This window comes from Acartia tonsa, chromosome 15 (genome assembly GCF_053477335.1).
Source record: "Acartia tonsa isolate MP-2025a chromosome 15, ASM5347733v1, whole genome shotgun sequence".
NCBI classification, from domain to species: domain Eukaryota; kingdom Metazoa; phylum Arthropoda; class Copepoda; order Calanoida; family Acartiidae; genus Acartia; species Acartia tonsa.
In genome coordinates, this window is record NC_137274.1 from 7966475 (window position 1) to 7991489 (window position 25015).

Sequence of the window (25015 nt, forward strand, 5' to 3'; positions counted from 1 at the left end):
ATTTTTCATTATAATTGATGTTTGTTTTAGTCTTTTTGTCTAATTCTGTTTTAACACCTTTTTGTTTATTTTTCTTATACAAAAAAATATCTTATTAAAAGCGAAGCTTTTCTATAATTAGGGTCGGTCCGTCCGTCCGTCCGTACGTCCGTCCGAGATAGTTAGCTTTTATTCGTTAATTTAGGCATGTTAGAATTGTCCTATCGATTTCAAACTTTGCATGGTGATTTCTGTAGTAGTTAGGTACGACTTAGAAAGCGTAGCAACTCTATAATCGTTACCAGAATGTCCGTACGTCCATTTTAAACATGTGGATTTTTTTTACTTTTTTAATAACAATTTCTTATGTGATAAAATCATCCGATCGATCTGATTTTTTGATTACTGATTCCTATTACAATAAGGTACAATATTATGAGCGAAGCATCTCTATAATCAAGTATCAAAAATGTCAGTATGTCCTTAAACATATTCTGTACTTAAGAAGTTTTGCAACAAATTTACGTATAAATTTGTCAAACCTTATATTATCATAGTTTGTATATTCAGTTCTGACACTCAACAAAAGTTAATGTTCGTCTGTCATATATTTTTAAAGCTTCGCTTTTATGGATGTTGTCATCCTTGTCTTTTATTATAATCATATAATTGTACTAAGTTGTTGAAATGCGAAGTTTATTTTTGCGTTTGAGAATTTTTTTTGCAACCGACCACAATCAGCTAATTTGATTTAAAATCATTCCCTCAATTAAAATTTTTTTGTTACTTTTGGTACTTTTAAAACATGTAACTTTCTTAATTTTGCCCAGTATTCTAGACTGAAAAATGCACAGACATACTAAGTGGGTTACAGAGTATCATTGCTGTTTAATTGAATGTTGTGGTACAACGAAGCTTTAAGAACACTTTTATTCTATTTATTTACAGTACATTAATATAAATATAATTAACTTTTTACTAGTAGTGAAGCTACTCTATAATTCAAAGTATCCGTCCATCTGTCTGTCAGAGACAGAAGTAAGGAAACATGATACTCTCGGCTCTTTTAAAAGATAGAGAGCTGGAATTTTATGAAATTGATTATGTTAACATTCTTCATGTTTTTACTAAGTTTCATTAAGATTCGACAGTTGGTTGGGGTGCTAAATCGATTCCTACATTTTTAGTTACTATGATTTTCTGAACTCCTATTCAAGATAGACGGCTGAAATTTTCAGGGATTGAATACTTTTATATACTGCATAGTCATACTTGTATCAAGTTTTATTGAGATTTGTTTATTGGTTGGAGGGAGTGCTCGATACCTAGATTTTTAAGTTTTCATGATTTTCTTTACTCCTATTCGAGATAGACAGCTGATATTTTTTAGAGATTAGATAAGTTAACAACATACATATCCTCACAAGGTTTCATTAAGATTTGAACTCCCCCAATCATGAAACACAAAATTACCATTTATGTAATTAAGGTTTATACAACCCAATCAAAATTTTATAAAAAAAGTTTCTTCGAACAGACAGACAAGAATTAGACAAAAACTTGAACAAATAAAATAAAAATATACAATGAGTTTTTTCCACCTTTTCATAATACAAATGTATATTTTTTTCCTATAATTATTATAATAATCATTTTTATAATTATATTTTTTAACAATCAGAATATGACCTTCTTGCAGCCAAACCCCTAGTTTCTACTGGTAGAAATTTGAAATAAATCAATACAATACAATCAAATTTTTCGATGATGTATACACCCAAAATTATCAAACCTTACATTAGATTTTAGGAAACAAAGGTAAAAGACAAATAGATTGTTTTATGTTTTCTTACATATCTTAGCCATTTATTTTCTAGTTTAAAAATGTTTGGAATATTCACATCAAAATTTGATTTATAGTTCGTCCAAATTGGCAGAGCTTCAGGACACAACCCAATCTTTCCAGATTTTGTATAATTTTTTGAGGAACACAACTCCAGTGACGTCATATTTTTCTTTCCCAAAAAAGGGAAGGGGAAAAATAAATCTCTTCAAAAGAGATGGGGAAAACCCCCTTTTCTCCCATCTCTTTTTTTTCTTCCCCCCTTTCCTTTTCGGGAAAGAAAAATATGACGTCACTGGAGTCGTGTTCCTCAAAAAATTATACAAAATCTGGAAAGATTGGGTTGTGTCAGTTTCAGGAAGGTTTTCAATGCTAAATTAAATTTACTTTTGAAATTATCTTAGATGACTCCTCTGATTTATAAGCATCAACTCTTGTTGAATTCTTTAAATATGTTTGTGCATTGCTAATCATAGATGTCATCCTTGTTATTAGGATATGACAAATCCTGCAAAAAAAAGCAACAGTTTTTAAGACCTGGGATAGATACTGTATTCAAACTAAGATAAAAAAGAAGTTCCAGTAGAAATTAAAGAGCTTACTTTTTTTAGTAGGGGGGGAGTCGACTTCCCCACCATATTTTTAATTTATGGTAAAAAGTAAAATTAAAAAAAAAAGTTTCTGGGGTAATTTTTTCCAGGGGTGGAGATGCCCTCCCCAAAAATAGTTATGAATCTTACATGGTCCTTAAAAAAGTCTACCTGTAAAAAAGAACCTTATAGGTTTGGCAGTTAGCAATATCATTTGCTACAGACAAAAAAAGCTTCTTACAGAAAAAATTGGAGTGGATTGATAAGTGGAACAATGAATAATTATAATGTGGAGATAAATATATTTGTCTTTTTTCTAATCATAAAATATTAAAACATCTGTGAATTGGGTATAAATAATGATAAGAGAATTACTTACAATCAGTATTGAGAATACAAAGCAAATCATCATGAGGTTTTCTCTCCTTGTATGTTTGGTAAGAGTATTTCTCGTATTCATTCGAATCCGGTGGATAGGAACCGGTTCTCATCCATACGAAAAAAAATATGTCTAGCATCGTATTATATCCAGCTTTATATGAATATGAAAATGTACAATCATAAGATTAAAACCAGTTTTTTTAGCTCGTGCCTTCGGCACCTTGGGGCTAAAAAAACTGGTTTTAATCTTTTAATTGTACATTTTATATCTGCGGAAAGCCGTTTATAATACGATGCGAGAAATAACTATTTTTTTACATTACCCTATTCTTAAAGTAGTAGTATTATTTGTAGACTTTTGTTATTCAAATTGAAATCTGTCACAAATTGTATTATCATTTTATATCACTTCAAGTCAAAGCTTCCAGATGATGCTGTCTAAAATGGTGCAAAAAATGGGGACAAATTTCATATTGATTTGACGGGGCTGTTTATTTACGTCACAAGTGAGGGGAAAGAAAAGGGAAGAAGGAAAGAAACCCCCAGGAAAAGAGATGGGGGTATGACGTCACACGCCAAAACAATTTGAAATTTGTCCCCATTTTTTGCACCATTTTAGACATCATCCTTCCAGATAAGGAATTTACAGATAAATATAGTGGGTGCGCCACTATCATTTAAGGGATTTACACTCAAGGAGTTGGCGAAGGGCAGAAAAATAGCCTAAAGCCCTTCCAAAAATTAAACTGTTATTCTTGTTTTTCAGGTTCCCTTGATTGCAAGCAAAGCTGCAAATGTAAGTATATCTTATTTACTAAGTATATTTGCGCTAACTTTTATTTAATAGATTCTTCCAATTTTTAACATTTACAAAACAGCCTGCTTTATTGCTTCAAGATCCATGTCAGATCTATATAGGAAATAAATGTCTATAAATGAGCTCAAGTTTTCCAAGGAATAAATGTTTAAAACTTTAAGTGCTCCAATAATCCATAGTAAACTCTCATTGGCCACTTCGATGAGACCCATTATTTTACTTTATTAAAAATAAATTCATTTTTCTCATTTCATGTTGCTATTTACATTATATTAAAGTGTTTAATTTCTAATCATAAAAAAGAAAATTTAAATTTTCAATATAGTAAATTTAAGAAAACTCTGTTTTAAAAGAATTCGATTGTAGCGACACCTCCTTTTGTGTGTTCAAATATCAAAACTAAAATTTCAATCACATTAACCCTTTGGTGATGGTAATGTGAAGAAAAAAATATAATTGGAAAAACCTTTTTAAAATCATAAAATTTATTTTCATTTTAATTCATTTTAGATTATTAAATATTTACTACTTTCTTTTGGATAGTAATGGCGGGGGAGGAAAATTGATTTATTGAGAAATACATAAATAGATAACTAGCCAACAGTGAGATAGTTATATCGAGCCAATTCTAGTAGTAATATAACAGCATAGTTAAGCTTCATAATAAAGTTATAGTCATAGTCAAATAATGAGTCATATTTATGAAAAAAAAATATAATAATCTTTTGTTATATACGATGCTTGATGATAGAAGTAAACTATTAGCAATGTCCCTCATATTCCTAATGTTAGAAAAAGTAGCTTTTTGAGGAATAAAAACAAATTAAAGGTTAGGTTAGGTTATATAGTGGTTAGAAGAGCCCAAAAAAGTTATGCTTTTTTGAAATTAAAAATAAGTAAAAAGGTTTAATTTTTAAATGAGGTTTTAGTAATAGCAACAGCATTTTTTATAAATAGAGAAGTCCTTGCAATCCAAATGAAGTTGATTGTGGAGAGAATGGTTGCTTCCCCATGTTTTATGAAGGTTTGATTATCAATTACTTACTCAATATTCATGTTTTTTTACATTTGTACAAATCAATAGATTTATTGAGTTTAGCAGATTACTTAACATTTTATAATTTTGAAGGGTTGTTCCATAATCTTTGATGTTATTAATTTGAGCTCTTAAAACAACTTCATACTTGATTTACAAATAAATCTTTACAAAACTTAATTAGGTACAAATGGGTCCCATTGTCTTCAAACGTGTCCAATCTCCTGTGGACCAGAAGAACAGGTCTGCAATGGGCAATGGAGGTACAGGCATGTCTTATGACCATAACTGTATGCCATCTGCCTATGACTACTGCTATCCTTTAACAGTAAGTAACTTTAAGACATTATTTTAAAAATATTTAGTTCACCATTAGGTTTATTCCATCTTATTTGACAAACAAATATTCCTGTTAATTTAAAAATGAAGGCTGGTGGATGCCAACAACATTGTCCTGTAACTTGTGGAGAAAATGAGATGGTTTGTTCTTCCTTTGATCCATACACATTTTGTCCAAATCCAGATTACTGCACTCCTGCAACTTATGAAGGTATTTTCTAGGGTTGGGCCGGATATCCTGTATGGCCGGTTATCCGACCGTATATCCGTTCATTTTTAATATCCGGTCGGATACCGGATATTAAAACTATCCGGTTACATGATGTCCGGCTGATTTTTGAAACCGGATGTCTGGTTATCCGGTAATTTGCCGGATATCAAACGTTGGCCAGATATTTGGCCGGAACCGGATATACGGCAGTAGAAATCAGCCGGAAATCCGGTATCCGGCCAAAAAAGTATCCGGCTCAACTTTAGTATTTTCTTTATTTCCATTTGCATGAAAATAGAAAACTTAAATAAATCAAGGTGTTCATGATTTCTTGTACTAGACTAGATATATAAAACCTAGATAGTCAAACTGGTCCCACAATCTGTCAAACTTAGAAAAAAGAAATTATAGCAAACACACACCTTAGTTTATTTTTTTGTTATATACAATCCATTCAAGTAATACAAGCTTACTTAATCCTAACAAATTAACTCTTCATAGATTATTTATAATTTGTTTTATCATATGCTTCACATTATACAAGGAAAAAAAAGTATTTTAAGTAATTTACCCAAGAAAAGCTTTATGGCAGGATTGTTCTTCCTATTGGCTGATCAAAGGATTCTCTCTCTAGATTAACTCTATTTGTACTATAGGCAATAATGGCTTTGCATGTCCCGCTCATTGTGCAGTAACCTGCAATGTTGGAGATATGTATTGTCCTGGGTATCAGGATCCTGTAACAGGTAAATAATTTTCCAGAATAATATATAGTAGTCAGTCAATTAGACACAATACAATCTTTCCCGATTTTGTATTAATTTTGCGGAACATGATTCCAGTTATGTCATATTTTTCTTTCCCGAAAAAGGGAAGGTGGGAAGAAAATCTCTTCAAAAGAGATGGGGAAAACCCCCTTTTCTCCCATCTCTTTTTTTCTTCCCCCCTTCCCTTTTTCGGGAAAGAAAAATATGACGTAACTGAAATCATGTTCCGCAAAATTAATACAAAATCGGGAAAGATTGTATTGTGTCAGTCAATTAAACTCTTACTATCATCTGTATTGATTTAATAACAATTGGATCATATTGAGAGATCTAACTACCAAAGCTCAGATTTTTATGGCAGTAAACCTGTGTATATTCTCAAGTCTTTGAGGACTTTGCTTGTACTTTTGCAACAATAAATAAGTAATAACTACTTCAGGATGTGTGGAACCTGATACTTGCATACCTGAAATGGTTGGAATGTGTCCTAGTTTCTGTCCAGTAACCTGTGGACCCGAGGAGACTGTGTGCCCCGGCATGATTGATGAAGCTTCTGGTTGTGCTATGGACCCTGGTTATTGTGTTCCTGTTGGAACTGAATGCTGAACATTTTAAATGTTTAAATTTTAGTATTAATCTAAAATATGGTTCTTGAATAAATATGAATTTCACATTTACTGCATTTTATTTACTGGTCAATCTTGTTTCAGCGTATAAAATCAATTTTAATGCATATCATCAGCTAAAAAAACAATGAAATTAATTTGTAAAAAAATCACAAAACCTATACATGATTTTAAGCTGTCGTTGGGGGGGGGGGGAATACTTAGTAGAATTGACGACCTTTCTATCTGCCAACCCAATATTATTTTAAATTCATTTCGCTCGTTGGTTATACCTTATTCCTGGCATATCATATATGAATTACTAATTAGTAGTTAATAGTTTGATAATAAACAAGGATGACAACATCCATAAAAGCGAAACGGTAGGACAAACGGACATTAACACTTGTATAGTGTCAGAACTGAATAATCAGAATATAAATGTATAAGAGTCGATGCAAACTTGAAAGTAAATTTGTTGAAAAAAAACTGCTTTAAATCAGTATAATGTTTATGGACATACTTACATTTTTAGGACTTAATTATACATTTACTTCGCTTATAATAATGTACATTGTTGTCCCAGGAATCAGTATACAAAAAAGCAGATCAATCGGATAATTAGATCATATAAAAATTTGATGTTAAAAAGTAAAAAAATCAACATGTTTAAAATGGACGTACGGACATTTTGGTAATGATTATAGAGTTGCTACGCGTTCTAAATCGTACCTAACTACTACAGGAATCACCATGCAGAGTTTGAAATCGATAGGACAATTCTAACATGCCTAAATTAACGAAAAAAGCTATCCGTTACGGATGGACGGACGGACGTACGGATGGACGGACGTACGGACGGACGGACGGACGGACGGACGGACCGACCCTAATTATAGAAAAGCTTCGCTTTTAAAAACCATAAAAGTAATACTAGTTTTATTAACCCAGACATTCGACCCCTCGCGGATAACAAAACTGGTTTAAATCTTTCATTTTAATTTCCACGGAAAAATTTCAACCAATAATCAACTAAAGGGGAATTTTTTGTATCCTCATTGGGGACGTACATCAATTTAGCGGCCATTGTCTTATCCCTTAGACACCCAAGCTCCAAAAAAAAAAAAAATTTTTATCACAATTTATTATAAATATAACATTTACAAAAATTTATTACAACAAATTGATACAAAATTACCCTGATAATTCTGATAATTATTTTAGCACTGCAGCAACTCTATAATTAGGCAACGTCCGTACGTCCATAGCCCCCGGGCCCCCCCCCCAAAAAAAAAAATCGTCCAAAAATTAAATTTATTAATAGAAAAAAAATCTTCGAAAATTTTCAAAAAAAATTCGTAAATTTTTCCACAGGCAACAAATAATAAATGAGTATTTTAAAAATTACTTTAAGACATAATACAGAAGAGGGGGGACATCAATGGGCTGTTTATCACACTAGCCTTCACAGTTTCATAATAGTTATTTCTCGCAACGTATTATAAACAGCTTTCCACGGATATAGAATGTACAATTGTAAGATTAAAATCAGTTTTTTTAGCCCCAAGGTGCCGAAGGCACGGGCTTTTTGGGGGGTTTTCCCCTCTCATCTCCCTCATTTTTTGGACGTCACATGGATTATTTTAGACACAATTTTGCAGCAATTTGGGCTTTGTCTGTAAAGTTGTATGTTAGCGTTTAGTCAAATGCGCTTATTAAGTCAAACTGTTCAAATTATGGACAATTTCAAATATTAACATTTGGTTATAATTAAGAACAGTTTGATTAAACAAGCGCATTTGACTAAAAGCTAACACAGAAACACAGCGCAAAATTGCACCAAAAAAGTGACGTCATACGATAAAATGACCAATGAGAGGCCAGTATGAATTTTACCATTGGCCAGTGACAATGTATACTGGCCTATCTTTGGTCATTTGATTGTATGACGCCATTTTTTTTGGCGGCACTTAACGCTTTTTCCTTTTGGGATAATAAGCGAAAAAAACTAGCCTTTTTATAAAAACTTATACAATATGTATGATAACAAGTACAATAATCACCAATAGTAACAAAGTATAGTTATTTATCGCATTGTATTATAAACAGCTTTCCGCAGATATAAATTATAACATTAAAACCTGTTTTTTTAGCCCAGAGGTGCCGAAGGCACGGCTTACAAAACTGGCTTTAATCTTATGATTGAAAATTTTTAAATTCATAGAAAACTGTATATAATACAATGCTAGACATAATTTTTCAGAATGGCTGAGAACCAGTTCTAATCCAAAAAGGAGAAAATAGATGTAGAAATAGGGGAAATATTTTTGGAGGGGAAAGTGGAAAAAAATGGTGAAAAAAGGAAAATAGAAGGAAAAAAGAGAAAGGGGGAATTGAGAAAATGATCACATGGAGTAAAGGGGGAATAAGGAAGGGTTAGGGAAAATTTAAAGGGGGTGTAGGGAAGGTGAGGGGGAAGAAAAGGGAAAAAAGAGTGAAGGGGAAAAAGTGAAACAGGGGGGAAAGGGTAGGAACTCAGAGAATAGTGAAGGGGAAACAGGGCGTGAGGGGGAAATGGGATGAACCCAGATATTAGTGAAGGGGAAACAGGGGGGGGAGGGAGGAACTCAGAGAATAGTGAAGGGGAAACAGGGGGGAAATAGGAGAAACTCAGAGAGTAGTGAAGGGAAGCCAGGGAGAAGGGTTGGAACTCAGAGAATAGTGAGGGGGAAAAATATTTCTAACATATGAATTAACCAACATGCATTACTTTAATAATAGCTCTGCTTCTAATAACTAAATAATTTCCAGTTTTATTCATTGTTTGTGACTTAAAAGGATGGGATCTAAAGGAATAAGACAATGACCGATATGTACACATCCCCAATGATGATACACAAAATTACCTCTTCTGTAAATTACAATTAGTGATTGATACATTTGGACATGCAACTTAATGAACCAACCATCAAATTTAATCAAAGGTCCCAAGGTTATTAATCCAACGAATAAGAAAACGTTATTATAAGACTTTTGGGACTAGAGTAATAAACAGCACAATGTCCCCTCCCCTTAAAGTATAGAAAAAAACCTGTAGTTCTTTTAATCAAATATTGATTGGTTGGTTCAAGCTAGCAGTGTCTAAGAATTTCAACCATTAAGATTTTCTTCATCATTTTTGTGGATGTACATAAATGTCTTTTGTCTTATCCCTTAAGATCCCTGCTTTGTTACTAAACTATAAAGTCACTAAGACATATTGACTATAAGCTTAATCTGATATTATAAAATCTTATCACAATAGATTATACTGACCAATAGTAAAGGATATAGAATACATGGATATGCTGCTAATATAGCCCTCAGATACTGTCAATATGATCCTCCATAAACAGTGAAGGAAATGTGTAAAAGTAAGGGGGGTACTGATATTTTAGTCAGCTGGGAGAAATATTTTATTAGGGTATGAGATAATCACTTAAAATATCAACATATTCTAAATCCACTAAAGTCAGGTCGGTTTATCAAAATTCTTAAATAAAAAGAAAAGTGACTACATACTAATTGAGTAATCTAATTTAGGAAATGGTCCAGAATAGTTTTAAGCTATTTAATTTAAGATTTAAGACTTTGGATAATTTTTAAAAAATTTTAGGCTATTTTTTTAACTTCAAATAAGGTAATAAGTATACATTTAGTTGACTTGAAACTTGGTACAATTTAGTCTATAGTGATATTTACAAATCTTATAATATCTAATAAATTTAATAATATAAACAACCACATTATAATGATTATCATTAACACTAGAGATTTCTTTTTTCTTTTCTTCTTCAAAGACTAGCTATCCTCCTGGATTGGCTGAAGTGGACTCTGAAAAAGGCATAAAACAGTTGATAGGTTATTTGATTGACCATTAATGGATCATTCAATACATCATTCAATGGATCATTTGATGAATCATTCCAGTGATCATTAAATGGATCATTCAATGGATCATTCAATGTATCATTTCATGGATATTTCAATAGATCATTTGATGATCATTCAATGGATATTATGATGGATCATTCAATGGATTATTTGATGAATCATTGAATGGATCATTTGATGGATAATTAAATGGATCATTCAATGGATCATTTGATGAATCATTTAATGGATCATTTGATGAATTATTAAATGTATCATTCAATGAATGGATAAATAAAGCACAAATTTTATAAATAATAACTAACCTGTATTCTTCTCTGTACACAAGGAACTGGATACAGCATGAGTCCAGAGAAAGTAATGAAAAGTCCCATTAACACAAATCCATAATCATAATTTCCATACACATCAAACATATATCCTTAACAAAATATCAATTAAGTTTATGCCACTACTATGGTAACATTTTTTTTATTTAGACCTTTTAATGAATTTCTCAATGGTTCTCTCAATGGATCTTTCATTGAATCTGTCAAGAGATCTTTCAAGAGATCTTTTAATGGATCTGACAATACATTATTAATAGATCTTAAAATGGATCATTCGATGGATCATTCAAACAATCATTTGATTGATCATTTGATTGATCATTTGATAGATCATTCAATGGATCATTTGATGGATCATTCGATTCATCATTTGATGGATCATTTGATGGATCATTTGATGGATCATTTGATGGATCATTTGATGGATCATTTGATGGATCATTTGATGGATCATTTAATGGATCATTTGATGGATCATTTGATGGATCATTTGATGGATCATTTGATGGATCATTTGATGGATCATTTGATGGATCATTTGATGGATCATTTGATGGATCATTTGATGGATCATTTGATGGATCATTTGATGGATCATTTGATGGATCATTTGATGGATCATTTGATGGATCATTTGATGGATCATTTGATGGATCATTTGATGGATTATTCGATGGATCATTCAATGGATCATTCGATGGATCATTCAATGGATCATTCGATGGATCATTTGATGGATCATTTGATGGATCATTCAATGGATCATTCGATGGATCATTCGATGGATCATTTGATGGATCATTTGATGGATCATTCGATGGATCATTCGATGGATCATTCGATGGATCATTCGATAGATCATTCATTGGATCATTCGATGAATCATTCGATGGATCATTCAATGGATCATTTGATGGATCATTCATTGGATTATTCGATGAATCATTCGCTGGATAATTCGCTGGATCAATCAATGGATCATTTGATGAATCATATTTACCTACAATAGGAGGACCAATGATGGTTGCAACACCCTGGAAGAGAAGGAGGAGACCAAAACTGTTGGTGAACATGGCTGGGCCCAGCAGATCAGCAAGTACTAAAAGTACATCGTTGTAGATATATAAATATATAGGTATACATGTATTTAGATAGGTATATGTAAATATAGAGATATGCCAATGCAAAAATCAGATGATAGGACAAACATACCATGCAACTTGTAGAAGGGCTAGTAGAACTTAATAAACAAAATTGCTTAAATTTAGAATACTTTTTATGGACTTGATTAAAGAGATTGCCTATAATATTGTGCCTTGTTGTGCTAGGTATCATTATTTCAAAAAATCAGATGCTTAGAATAATATCTTTTTTTAAAAACTAAAGTTCAGCAGGTTTTAATTGACTCATAGACTTTCCTGTAACAATTACAGAGTTGCTATGCCTTCTGAACTGTTACATGAAATAGATAGAACTATTTAAATATGTATAAAAATTAAAAACAGAATATCCATTAGTGTTACAGATAGATGAATCTATGGAATGACTAAACACTATCTTTAGAAAAGATTCAATTTCAAAACTAGGTTTCTGAATTTATTTATAAATAAATAAAGGGATAGTATGTGCAATATATATTTTAATAATTTTTTAATGCTACACTTTCCTTACCTCAAAAGGGCGGGTTTCTCCTTTGATTTTCAAGTGATTACCTAGAGAATCCAGAGCATCATCCTCAAGATACTCTAACTACCAAAGATATTAAGTTAAGTAACACCCATTAGACAACCAACCCTTTAATTGCACTACCTTTGTCTGAGAAGTCCTAACTGTGCATGGAAATGAGTTGTGCCTGTACTGGGCCAGGGCATTCCCCCCACTCTAACTATTTACGTCGCGCATCTGACATAGAAGCAGTGAAAACCATTTTTAACGTCTTTAGTTATGAAGCATTATTGGTCAAAGATTTGAACCTATCACCTTCCCGATGCAGGTCCACTGCGTGTTGAACCACTGTCGCGGGTTTAATAATGCTATCACCTACCCAAAGTTGTGAGAAGAACATAGGCGGCACTGGTCACCCCAAAGCACAGAGCATAGATGACCTGGCCTATGTAGGCGCTGCACTCCCACGGAATTGGAGGATGCACTGAAAATTAAGGCAGATTCAAAACTGATTACTAGGGCTTGTAAAGAAACTGTTTCAGTATCTTAGGTTTGTAAGCATTTTTGACAGAGTTATGGCCAAATACATGATCTATCAACAAGGATGACATAAGTAGCGAAGCTCAAAAATTATGAATAGACATCTGGGAAAAAAATGATCTATAGAGTATGTCATAAAAAAAACTTCAATAATAAAAATCATGAAACCTTTTAAAATTGTATAATGGTCTTTTGAAGCATTTAGCTAATGAGAAAAATGTTAAAATATAAATTCGATTTACCACCCCAACCAATAGTAAGTCTTTATAAAACTTGGTCAAAATATGTAGAATAATGACTTCATTAATCAATAAAAAGTTTCACCCGTTTATCATGAACAGGAGTTGAGAAAATTACAAATACTTAAAAAAACTAGGAATCGATCTAGCACCACAAAAAAAAGAAGATACTGTCGGACGGTATACGGACGGACCTTGATGGTAAAAAAAAATCGGATATCATTAAATTTTCAAAATGGCTTTTGATAGGTTATTTTAGGTTATATTGGGTTAGATGATTGATCCGAGGTTTAGGCAATTGGCCCCGCAGGGTTAAGGCCCTCAGCAGGGTTAGAGCCCCCATACAGGGGCTAGAAATAAGAGAAAAACTACTGTTAAACTACGACAAAACGCCCCTTGTGAGGTAAAGTCACGAAAGGGACTGAACCCATAAAGCCCCCCCCCCCCCTGTCGGATGGACAAACGGACAGTCGGACAGGTAAAAATATCTACCTATATCAGATGAATTGGCAACCAGAGCAAAGTTGGCAACTTCAGTGGCATTGTGGACAACATACTCACTAGGGGCAACCAAGGTCAATCATATCAAAGTTTGGCTGGGTGGGGGGGGATTTTAACCCTCTACCCCCAATTATACTCTCTTTATCTCTTTCTATCTTTCTCACTATCTCTCTCGCACGCTCTCTCTATCTCTCTCTGTCTCTCTCGCACTTTTTTATCTTTTTCTTTCTTTCTATCTTTCTTTCTCTCTCTTTCTTTCTCTCTTTCTCTCCCTCTCTCTCTCTCTCTCTCTCTTTCTTTCTTTCTTTCTTTAATTGGTTATTTTTCATCTCTCTCTTTCTCTCCCTCTCCCTCTCTTTCTTTCCTTCTTTCTTTCATTGTTTCTTTTTTTATCTCTCTCTTTCTTTCTTTCTTCTTCTCTCTCTCTTTCTCTCCCACTCTCTCTCTTTCTTTCTTTCTTTCTTTCTTTCTTTCTTTCTTTCTTTCTTTCTTTCTTTCTTTTTCTCTTTCTTTCTCTCTTTCTCTCTCTCTTTCTCTCTCCCTCTCTCTCTCTCTCTCTCTCTCTCTCTCTCTCTCTCTCTCTCTCTCTCTCTCTCTCTCTCTCTCTCTCTCTCTCTCTCTCTCTCTCTCTCTCTCTCTTTCTCTCTTTCTTTGAATCTCTCTCTCTCTCTGTTATTCTTATTATTTATGATATTTTGTGATTGATTGACGCTGCCTGCAGTCCAGCCCCGAGGCCAGCTCAAAGAAAGGCTGGAAATAGTTGGAGAAACTCATAGACAACCCACAGAACACCAGGCAAGTGTTATACAGGAATAATCTAGGAATATAGATAGATAGATAGATAGATAGATAGTTAGATAGATAGATAGATAGATAGATAGATAGATAGATAGATAGATAGATAGATAGATAGATAGATAGATAGATAGATAGATAGATAGATAGATAGATATATAGATGATTTCTTACGTGTGTTGTAAAAAATTCCATAATTTGAAATGCTTCGTTTGTAATTTTAATTAATGAATTAAAAGATAAAAGTTGCTTAACAATCCAGGGATCTAAAGGGATAAGACAATTGTAGATAAAATGATGATACACAAGATTTCCCCTTCAGTAGATTAAAATTATTGGTTGAAACGTTTGAACAATTAACTTAATGATCTAACTAATCAAAATCCATTAAAAGTCCCCTAAGTTGTTAAGCCAAGGAATAAGAAAACGTTAACATAAGACTTTGAGGACTAGTGTAATAAACAGCCCATTGTCCCCTCTCTCTCTTTGCCTATTATGATACCTATTACCTAATTGGGGCGGTATTCTCCTTAGATTTAAAGTGATCATCTAGAGAACCCAAGAGCATCATCCCCTTGTAATGGGATACAATACTCTAACGCCCACTGGTGGATATAAGGTTAAGTAACATCCAACAGACAACCAACCCTTTGATTACACGACCTTTGTCTAAGAAGTCATAACTGTGTATGTTAATAAGTTGCGCCTGTTTATGGGCCAAGGCATGCCCCCAACTATTTATGTCGCGCACCTGACTTAGCAACTTTTAATCATCTTTAATTATGACGTGGTGTCAGGCCGAGATTCGAACCTATCACCTCCCCGACGGCGAGTGGATGCGTAACGTGTTGAGCCATGCGGGTCGCAAGTTAAATTTCCCTAAAGTTCTGATTTGAAATTGAAAATAGTTTTTATAGCTAACATGAGTTCTAAACATGACTAATATGTAATAAAATTTAACATTTAAACAAAACTTGTTAAACAAGGATGACAACATCCATAAAAGTGAAGCACTGAAACGGTAGGACATACGGACATTAACACTTGTATAGTGTCACATCTGAATAATTAGAATATAAATGTATAATAGTCGAAGCAAAATTGTAAGTGAATTTGTTGAAAAACTGCTTGATACAGGATAATGTTTATGGACATACTTACATTTTTAGGACTTAATTATATAATTGCTTCGCTTATAATATTGTTCTTTATTGTCCCAGAAATCAATATACAAAAAATCAGAACAATCGGATTATTAGATCACATAAAAATTTGTTGGTAAAAAAGTAGAAAAATCAACAAATAATGGACGTACGGACATTCTGGTAATGATTACAGAGTTGCTACGCTTTCTAAATCGTACCTAACTACTTGAGCAATCGGACGTACGGACGGACGGACCGACCCTAATTATAGAAAAGCTTCACTTTTAAAAATCAGGAAGGGAGGGGACATTGGACTTTAAAATACACTGGTATCCAAAGTTTGTACCCACTTGATTAGATTTTTGGGATCTAATGCAGCAGTTTACGGTAAAATACTGCTGGTAAAGAATATTTCCAAAAATCTATGAACTTCAAAGGCTGCCAAACGTCTGAACGTACAGATCATGCCCGCACACTGTTTAAAGCGGCATAAGAAGGCCTTCAAATAATCTGGAATAGCCATAAATCAATGATGCATAATCATCTCGCAGTGCAGAGAAATGCGCGAAAAATACCTATTTTTCGCATTCTTTCTTCAGTGAAGCTTTTCCTGTGCATCATTGGATCTTGGCTAATCCAGATTATTTGAAGGCCTTCTTATGCCGCTTAAAATGGTGTGCGGGTATGATCTGTACGTTCAGCCGTTTGGCAGCTAGCAGTCTTTAAAATTCATAGATTTTGGGAAATATCCCTTACCAGCATTATTTTACCGTGAAGACGTCACCGAAACTGTCCCAATTTTGTATAACTTTTGCGGAACAAGTTCCAATTACGTCATATTTTTCTTTCCCGAAAAAGGGTGGGGGGGAAGAAAATCTTTCAAAAGAGATGGGGAAAACCCCCTTTTCTCCCATCTCTTTTTTCTTCCCCCCTTCCCTTTTTTTTCTTTCCCCCTTCTCTTTTTCGGGAAAGAAAAATATGACGTAATTGGAACTTGTTCTGCAAAAGTTATACAAAATTGGGACAGTTTCGGTGACGTCTACCGTGAACTGCAGTAGATTTGATTTTTGATTACTGGGTTCCAAACTAGAAGTGCCTTATAAACTTTCCAGCTGATAATTTGTCAAAAGGGGTAATTTTGTTTATAATTATCGAGAATGTATACAAATTTAATGTCCATTGTCTAATCCTTTAGCATTTCAATATCATGTTATCAACTGAGAATTGATTTCCTATTTGTTCCCTAATTTCCGAAGTTGTACAGCAGATAATCCAATTATTGCAAACGCTATTTTCAGCCACCCCAGTCAAAGGGAAAAGCGATATAATGTAAAAACGATTTATACATTCAAAATCTTAATTCTTTTATAAGTTTGAAGCTTTTTTAGCTAGTAGTAAATATTGAGATAGGATGAGAGTGATACGTACAAAATCGGAAACTAAGATTCAGCTGACCCAAAAAAATACTTTTAAGTGTGGGGGGCTACTCTATAATCCACTTTGTTTGTCTGTCCTTTAGTCTGTAACGCTATGGGGACAATGTGCTTTTCAATCATCCCACAAAATAAATAAATCATATAAAAAAATAAGGGAATAGTCCCTTTCGTTGCAACGCCTCTGAGGGGCGTTTCGTCGTATTTTCAAAGTATCTTTTTCCATATTTCTAGCCCCTGCGTGGCAATCACCTTTCCAAACTTAACATAACTTAACCTAAAATAACCTATCAAAAGCAACTGTGAAAATTTGACGAAAAGCCCCTTAAGAGGCGTTGTCACCAAAGGGACTATACCCAAAAATAATTAGGGTTTACTTTTTTCTATGATTTTATTCTTGAATTATGGTTACTAAACATATTCTATTTCATTTTCAAATTTCCAATTATGATTTTCTGATTTTGATGTGCCATACTTTGCTTTTACATCAATGTTTTAAAATAGTACCCAATTAAAAGTACCTAAAGTTTTAAGATTGTACCTGAAGTTTTAAGATTGTACCTGAAGTTTTAAGATTGTACCTGAAGTTTTAAGATTGTACCTGAAGTTTTAAGATTGTACCTGAAGTTTTAAGATTGTACCTGAAGTTTTAAGATTGTACCTAAAGTTTTAAGATTGTACTCAAAGTTTTGAGAAAAAAACCAATGTTTGAAAATAGTACTCTGAGTCTTGCAATTGTATTTATGATGCAAAATTATTAGGTGGTGTTAAAATAGTACCCAAAGTTTTCATATAGAACCCAAAGTTTTAAACACAGTACCTGTTGACTTTCTGTAAAATATGTCCGAGTACAAGTCTTGCAATAGTGTTTCTGAAGCCAAATTATTACGTGGTCTTAAAATAGTGGTCATTCAATGGATCCTTCCATGGATCATTCAATGGATCATTCAATGGATCATTCAATGGAACATTCAATGGATCATTCAATGGATCATTCAATGGATCATTCAATGGATCATTCAATGGATCATTCAATGGATCATTCAATGGATCATTCAATGGAACATTCAATGGATCATTCAATGGATCATTCAATGGATCATTCAATGGATCATTCAATGGATCATTCAATGGATCATTCAATGGTTCATTCAATGGATCATTCAATGGATCATTCAATGGATCATTCAATGGATCATTCAATGGATCATTCAATGGATTATTCAATGGATCATTCAATGGATCATTCAATGGATCATTCAATGGATCATTCAATGGATCATTCAATGGATCATTCAATGGATCATTCAATGGATCATTCAATGGATCATTCAATTGATCATTCAATGGATCATTAATGGATCGTTCAATGGATCATTCAATAGATCATTCAATGGCCCGTTCCATGGATCATTCAATGGATCATTCAATGGATCATTTAATGGATCATTTAATGGATCATTCAATGGATCATTCAATGGATCATTCAATGAATCGTTCAAAGGATCATTCAATGGATCGTTCAATAGATCATTCAATGGATCATTCAATGAATAGATAAATACAGCACAAACAATTAAAGCAGTACCTGTTAATTTTCTGTGAAATAAGCCCAAGTACCAGTCTTGCAATAGTATTGCTGATGCCGATGATTGAAATGGCAAAACTCCCCTCCTCATCCGTCATTCCCAAAAATTTGGCATTGTCCTAAAATATTTAATCAAAATAAGACAATAAAGGAGGTTAGGTGAAGGTACTCTAAAAATAAAATTTGATCACCAAAAGTAATTTTAAAATTTACTACTATGGGAAGGTACTAATTCAATTTAGGGAAAGCATGTTCTGAACTCACCATAAAGTCCCAGTACATCCTGTGTAAACCGTTTGCACGGGGTTTTTTAATAACCTAACCATCCTTCGGGTGGGGTGTGCATGGAATTATGCTCTCCAATGAGGTAAGTTGGTAATTGATGTACTTTAATTACCTTGTACGGTCGGGATTGAAGTCAAGGACCTTATCAACTTGATGTACTGTCCAGGTCCTGGTCCAGCAATCCAGGAGAACTTAAGATGACTGTTACACACCCTTCTCTGTCCAAACACCCAAGGATATTAGGTTAAGTAACATCCAACAGACAACTAACTCTCTGTGATGCATGACCTTTGTCTGAGAAGTCCCAACTGTGCATGATAACGAGTTGCGCCTGTTTTGGGCCAAGGCATTCCCCCTACTCTAACTATTTATGTCGCACATCTGCCAGTAGGAACTATTTTTAACGTCTTTAGTTATGACGCGGTGTCGGCCCAAGATTCGAAACTATCACCTTTCCGACGACGAGCGGATGCGCTATGTGTAGAGCCACGGTCGCGGGTAACTGGTACTTACTGGAATAAAAGTGTAGGGTATGGGATATCCGAGACTTGTGAAGAAGTTGGACACAGCAAACATCATGAACACAACATCACATAATAATTTCAACATCACACTAATGGTTTCTTTGGCCTAGAAATTATAAAAAGAGGGTCATTATGCGCATTTTTGTGACAAACAAAAAGACGACATTTAAAAATTGAAAATATTACGCGGCATTTTTGTGACCAATAAAAATATGACATTTAAAAGAGAGGTTTTTTTTGTACGCGTAATTCCCTAAAGTTGGGTGTTGGGTTGTAGTCAAATGTTCTTATTGATTCAAACTGTTCTTCAATATAAACTATTTCATATATACATTTGGTTAGAATTAAGAACATTTGGACATAAGAAGATAATTTTACTACAACCCAAGATAAATGTTGATTTCCCTCAATAAGAAGTGGGGATACTTTAATAATGTTTAGGTGAGTTTAAGTTCGGGTACCACAGTCCTTTTTTTTTGGAGAACTCGAGCTCATCCATAGACATGTATTTTCTATAAAAATCTGACACAAATCTTTTGGCAATGAAGCAGGCCCTTTGCCAATGTTAAAAATCAAAACTGAAAACTCACCTCAGACTTTTCATTTTCACTTGAATTCAGTCTTTCCTTTGCTTCCACATCTTTTTCTGACTAAAATTTAAAAAATAATCAATTTAATTGAACTTTATTTCATCCATTATTTTATTTTTCCCCATAACCTATTCTAGGTATCAATCTAGCTATCAACATATTGTTACTATCTATCTATCTACCTTTCTGTCTGTCTGTCTGTCTGTCTGGTTATTTGTCTGTTTGTTTGTTTGTCTTTCTGTCTTTCTGCCTCTCTGCCTTTCTGTCTTTCTGTCTTTCTGCCTGTCTACCTGTCTGTCTATCTGCCTGTCTGTCTGTCTTTCTACCTGTCTGCCTGTCTGTTAGTCTGTCTGTCTGTCTGTCAGTCTATCTTTCTTACTGTTTATCAATCTATCTATAAACATAGTTTTCTATCTATATTTTGATATCTATCTATCTATCAATCTATTTGTCTGACTGTTTTTTTCTGTTTGTCTATCTAACTATCTATCAATCTCATATATCTATCTATCTACCTCATAATTTAATGGTTTAAAGAAGAATGCGAATATACAGTTTGCCATACAGATGGCCCCAATAGTGAGCATAGCGTACTGCCAGCCTAGCTCTCGGATCAACCTGGATACATACAGTAATGTAGGTAAAATTTTTAAATTTTCTTGTGTGGAAATGTATAGAGAACAAGGACATATGCGCTAATTTTTATACAGTAAAGTTGGTAAAAGTACGGTTTGGATCACAGAATGAAAACAAAGTTGCAAGTTTTATAGTATTTTCAAAGTATTTTTTTTCCTATTTCTAACCTCGCAGGGTATATTTTCTAACCCTGCAGGGCAATCATTAACATTTACTTAACCTAACCTAACTTAAAAGAACCCTTCAAAAGCTACTGTGAAAATACAATGAAATCTGCAACTTCGTTTTCTCATGACCCTATTATATTCTTGTGTCGAAAGTTAGATATTAGCAATTGTAAGTATATTTGTTGCAAAACTGCATAAAAAGAAGATATTGTTTGAGGACTTTTTTAGGACTTCAGTGCCCAGCCGGCACTTTGTGAGAAAGCACATACTTAGCCATACTGAAAAATCAGGTATCGCATCTAATATAGACAGCTTTCCATGGATGGTAAATTCCAGTTCTGTTAGCCACTAGGGGGCAAATACCCAGGCTATTGTATAAATTTCATAATTTTTAATATATATTTTTTGTAAAAAAATTCATATTATGATACAATACATGATTTTTCAGTAAGGCTTAGAACTGGTTGTGATATTGTGGATATTAATCAATTTCGAATCTGTACTCTTAATATTTTTACCTCTCAGTGATGGGGGCAAAGATAAAAGTTCCTAGTCCCGAGCCACATATAGCTATTCCTGTAAATATAATAAGATAAAGGTTCCTAGTCCCGAGCAACATATAGCTATTCCTGTAAATATAATAAGATAAAGGTTCCTAGTCCCGAGTAACATATAGCTATTCCTGTAAATATAATAAGATAAAGGTTCCTAGTCCCGAGTAACATATAGCTATTCCTGTAAATATAATAAGATAAAGGTTCCTAGTCACGAGTAACATATAGCTATTCCTGTAAATATAATAAGATAAAGGTTCCTAGTGCCGAGCAACATAAAACTATTCCTGTAAATATAATAAGATAAATGTTCTTAGTCCCTAGCAACATATAGCTATTCCTGTAAATATAATAAGATAAAGTTTCCTAGTGCCGAGCAACATAAAGCTATTCCTGTAAATATAATAAGATAAATGTTCTTAGTCCCTAGCAACATATAGCTATTCCTGTAAATATAATAAGATAAAGGTTCCTAGTCCCAAGCAACATATAGCTATTCCTGTAAATATAATAAGATAAAGGTTCCTAGTCCCGAGTAACATATAGCTATTCCTGTAAATATAATAAGATAAAGGTTCCTAGTCCAGAGTAACATATAGCTATTCCTGTAAATATAATAAGATAAAGGTTCCTAGTCCCGAGCCACATATAGCTATTCCTGTAAATATAATAAGATAAAGGTTCCTAGTCCCGAGCAACATATAGTAATTCCTGTAAATATAATAAGATAAAGGTTCCTAGTCCAGAGTAACATATAGCTATTCCTGTAAATATAATAAGATAAAGGTTCCTAGTCCCGAGCAACATATAGAGATTCCTGCAACTATAATAAGATAAAGGTTCCTAGTCCCGAGCAACATATAGCTATTCCTGTAAATATAATAAGATAAAGGTTCCTAGTCCAGAGTAACATATAGCTATTCCTGTAAATATAATAAGATAAAGGTTCCTAGTCCCGAGCAACATATAGCTATTCCTGTAAATATAATAAGATAAAGGTTCCTAGTCCCGAGCAACATATAGCTATTCCTGTAAATATGATAAGATAAAGGTTCCTAGTCCCAAGCAACATATAGCTATTCCTGTAATTATAATAAGATAAAGGTTCCTAGTCCCTAGCAACATATAGTAATTCCTGTAAATATGATAAGATAAAGGTTCCTAGTCCCGAGCAACATATAGCTATTCCTGTAATTATAATAAGATAAAGGTTCCTAGTCCCGAGCAACATATAGTAATTCCTGTAATTATAATAAGATAAAGGTTCCTAGTCCCAAGCAACATATAGCTATTCCTGTAAATATAATAAGATAAAGGTTCCTAGTCCCAAGCAACATATAGCTATTCCTGTAAATATAATAAGATAAAGGTTCCTAGTCCCGAGTAACATATAGCTATTCCTGTAAATATAATAAGATAAAGGTTCCTAGTCCAGAGTAACATATAGCTATTCCTGTAAATATAATAAGATAAAGGTTCCTAGTCCCGAGCCACATATAGCTATTCCTGTAAATATAATAAGATAAAGGTTCCTAGTCCCGAGCAACATATAGTAATATCTGTAAATATAATAAGATAAAGGTTCCTAGTCCAGAGTAACATATAGCTATTCCTGTAAATATAATAAGATAAAGGTTCCTAGTCCCGAGCAACATATAGAGATTCCTGCAACTATAATAAGATAAAGGTTCCTAGTCCCGAGCAACATATAGCTATTCCTGTAAATATAATAAGATAAAGGTTCCTAGTCCAGAGTAACATATAGCTATTCCTGTAAATATAATAAGATAAAGGTTCCTAGTCCCGAGCAACATATAGCTATTCCTGTAAATATAATAAGATAAAGGTTCCTAGTCCCGAGCAACATATAGCTATTCCTGTAAATATAATAAGATAAAGGTTCCTAGTCCCGAGCAACATATAGAGATTCCTGCAACTATAATAAGATAAAGGTTCCTAGTCCCAAGCAACATATAGCTATTCCTGTAAATATAATAAGATAAAGGTTCCTAGTCCCGAGTAACATATAGCTATTCCTGTAAATATAATAAGATAAAGGTTCCTAGTCCAGAGTAACATATAGCTATTCCTGTAAATATAATAAGATAAAGGTTCCTAGTCCCGAGCAACATATAGCTATTCCTGTAAATATAATAAGATAAAGGTTCCTAGTCCCGAGCAACATATAGCTATTCCTGTAAATATGATAAGATAAAGGTTCCTAGTCCCAAGCAACATATAGCTATTCCTGTAATTATAATAAGATAAAGGTTCCTAGTCCCTAGCAACATATAGTAATTCCTGTAAATATGATAAGATAAAGGTTCCTAGTCCCGAGCAACATATAGCTATTCCTGTAATTATAATAAGATAAAGGTTCCTAGTCCCGAGCAACATATAGTAATTCCTGTAATTATAATAAGATAAAGGTTCCTAGTCCCAAGCAACATATAGCTATTCCTGTAAATATAATAAGATAAAGGTTCCTAGTCCCAAGCAACATATAGCTATTCCTGTAAATATAATAAGATAAAGGTTCCTAGTCCCGAGTAACATATAGCTATTCCTGTAAATATAATAAGATAAAGGTTCCTAGTCCAGAGTAACATATAGCTATTCCTGTAAATATAATAAGATAAAGGTTCCTAGTCCCGAGCCACATATAGCTATTCCTGTAAATATAATAAGATAAATGTTCCTAGTCCCGAGCAACATATAGTAATATCTGTAAATATAATAAGATAAAGGTTCCTAGTCCAGAGTAACATATAGCTATTCCTGTAAATATAATAAGATAAAGGTTCCTAGTCCCGAGCAACATATAGAGATTCCTGCAACTATAATAAGATAAAGGTTCCTAGTCCCGAGCAACATATAGCTATTCCTGTAAATATAATAAGATAAAGGTTCCTAGTCCAGAGTAACATATAGCTATTCCTGTAAATATAATAAGATAAAGGTTCCTAGTCCCGAGCAACATATAGCTATTCCTGTAAATATAATAAGATAAAGGTTCCTAGTCCCGAGCAACATATAGCTATTCCTGTAAATATAATAAGATAAAGGTTCCTAGTCCCGAGCAACATATAGAGATTCCTGCAACTATAATAAGATAAAGGTTCCTAGTCCCAAGCAACATATAGCTATTCCTGTAAATATAATAAGATAAAGGTTCCTAGTCCCAAGTAACATATAGCTATTCCTGTAAATATAATAAGATAAAGGTTCCTAGTCCCAAGTAACATATAGTAATTCCTGTAAATATAATAAGATAAAGGTTCCTAGTCCCGAGTAACATATAGCTATTCCTGTAAATATAATAAGATAAAGGTTCCTAGTCCCTAGCAACATATAGCTATTCCTGTAAATATAATAAGATAAAGGTTCCTAGTCCCTAGCAACATATAGCTATTCCTGTAAATATAATAAGATAAAAGTTCCTAGTCCCTAGCAACATATAGCTATTCCTGTAAATATAATAAGATAAAGGTTCCTAGTCCTGTGCAACATATAGCTATTCCTG

At 33.4% G+C, this 25015-nt stretch overlaps 3 protein-coding genes across 4 annotated transcripts in view; 1 reads left to right on the forward strand and 2 right to left on the reverse strand.

Moving 5' to 3' along the window:
- Window positions 1–2789: 2789 nt before the first annotated feature.
- On the forward strand, window positions 2790–6636 carry LOC145307266 (uncharacterized). Of its 2 annotated transcripts, XM_080149634.1 has the most exons (7): window positions 2790–2849; window positions 3560–3589; window positions 4568–4634; window positions 4831–4974; window positions 5076–5196; window positions 5853–5942; window positions 6403–6636. In XM_080149634.1, exons 3-7 carry the CDS (start codon window positions 4587–4589, stop codon window positions 6567–6569), a joined length of 570 nt encoding a protein of 189 aa, XP_080005760.1. In that variant the 5' UTR covers window positions 2790–2849; window positions 3560–3589; window positions 4568–4586; the 3' UTR covers window positions 6570–6636. The 2 variants fall into 2 exon arrangements, with proteins under 2 accessions (XP_080005760.1, XP_080005761.1); XM_080149635.1 differs by lacking the exon at window positions 2790–2849 and having other exon boundaries at window positions 3543–3589.
- A 3372-nt stretch (window positions 6637–10008) lies between these two features.
- Window positions 10009–25015, reverse strand: part of LOC145307192 (monocarboxylate transporter 13-like) — a 30342-nt gene continuing 15335 nt past the window's right edge. Inside the window, exons 6-16 of the mRNA XM_080149558.1 lie at window positions 21457–21514; window positions 20651–20753; window positions 20136–20195; window positions 19535–19651; window positions 18737–18855; window positions 14491–14592; window positions 13767–13834; window positions 12875–12979; window positions 11831–11929; window positions 10807–10922; window positions 10009–10441 (exon numbers count right to left, since the gene is read on the reverse strand). Of these exons, the coding sequence (XP_080005684.1) occupies window positions 10409–10441; window positions 10807–10922; window positions 11831–11929; window positions 12875–12979; window positions 13767–13834; window positions 14491–14592; window positions 18737–18855; window positions 19535–19651; window positions 20136–20195; window positions 20651–20753; window positions 21457–21514 (980 nt within the window). The 3' untranslated portion in view covers window positions 10009–10408. The remainder of the gene's footprint in view (window positions 10442–10806; window positions 10923–11830; window positions 11930–12874; window positions 12980–13766; window positions 13835–14490; window positions 14593–18736; window positions 18856–19534; window positions 19652–20135; window positions 20196–20650; window positions 20754–21456; window positions 21515–25015) is intronic.
- LOC145307506 (uncharacterized) lies at window positions 11091–11796 on the reverse strand. Its single transcript, XM_080149961.1, has one exon. The coding sequence runs from the start codon at window positions 11754–11756 to the stop codon at window positions 11091–11093; it is 666 nt and encodes a 221-aa protein (XP_080006087.1). The 5' UTR covers window positions 11757–11796.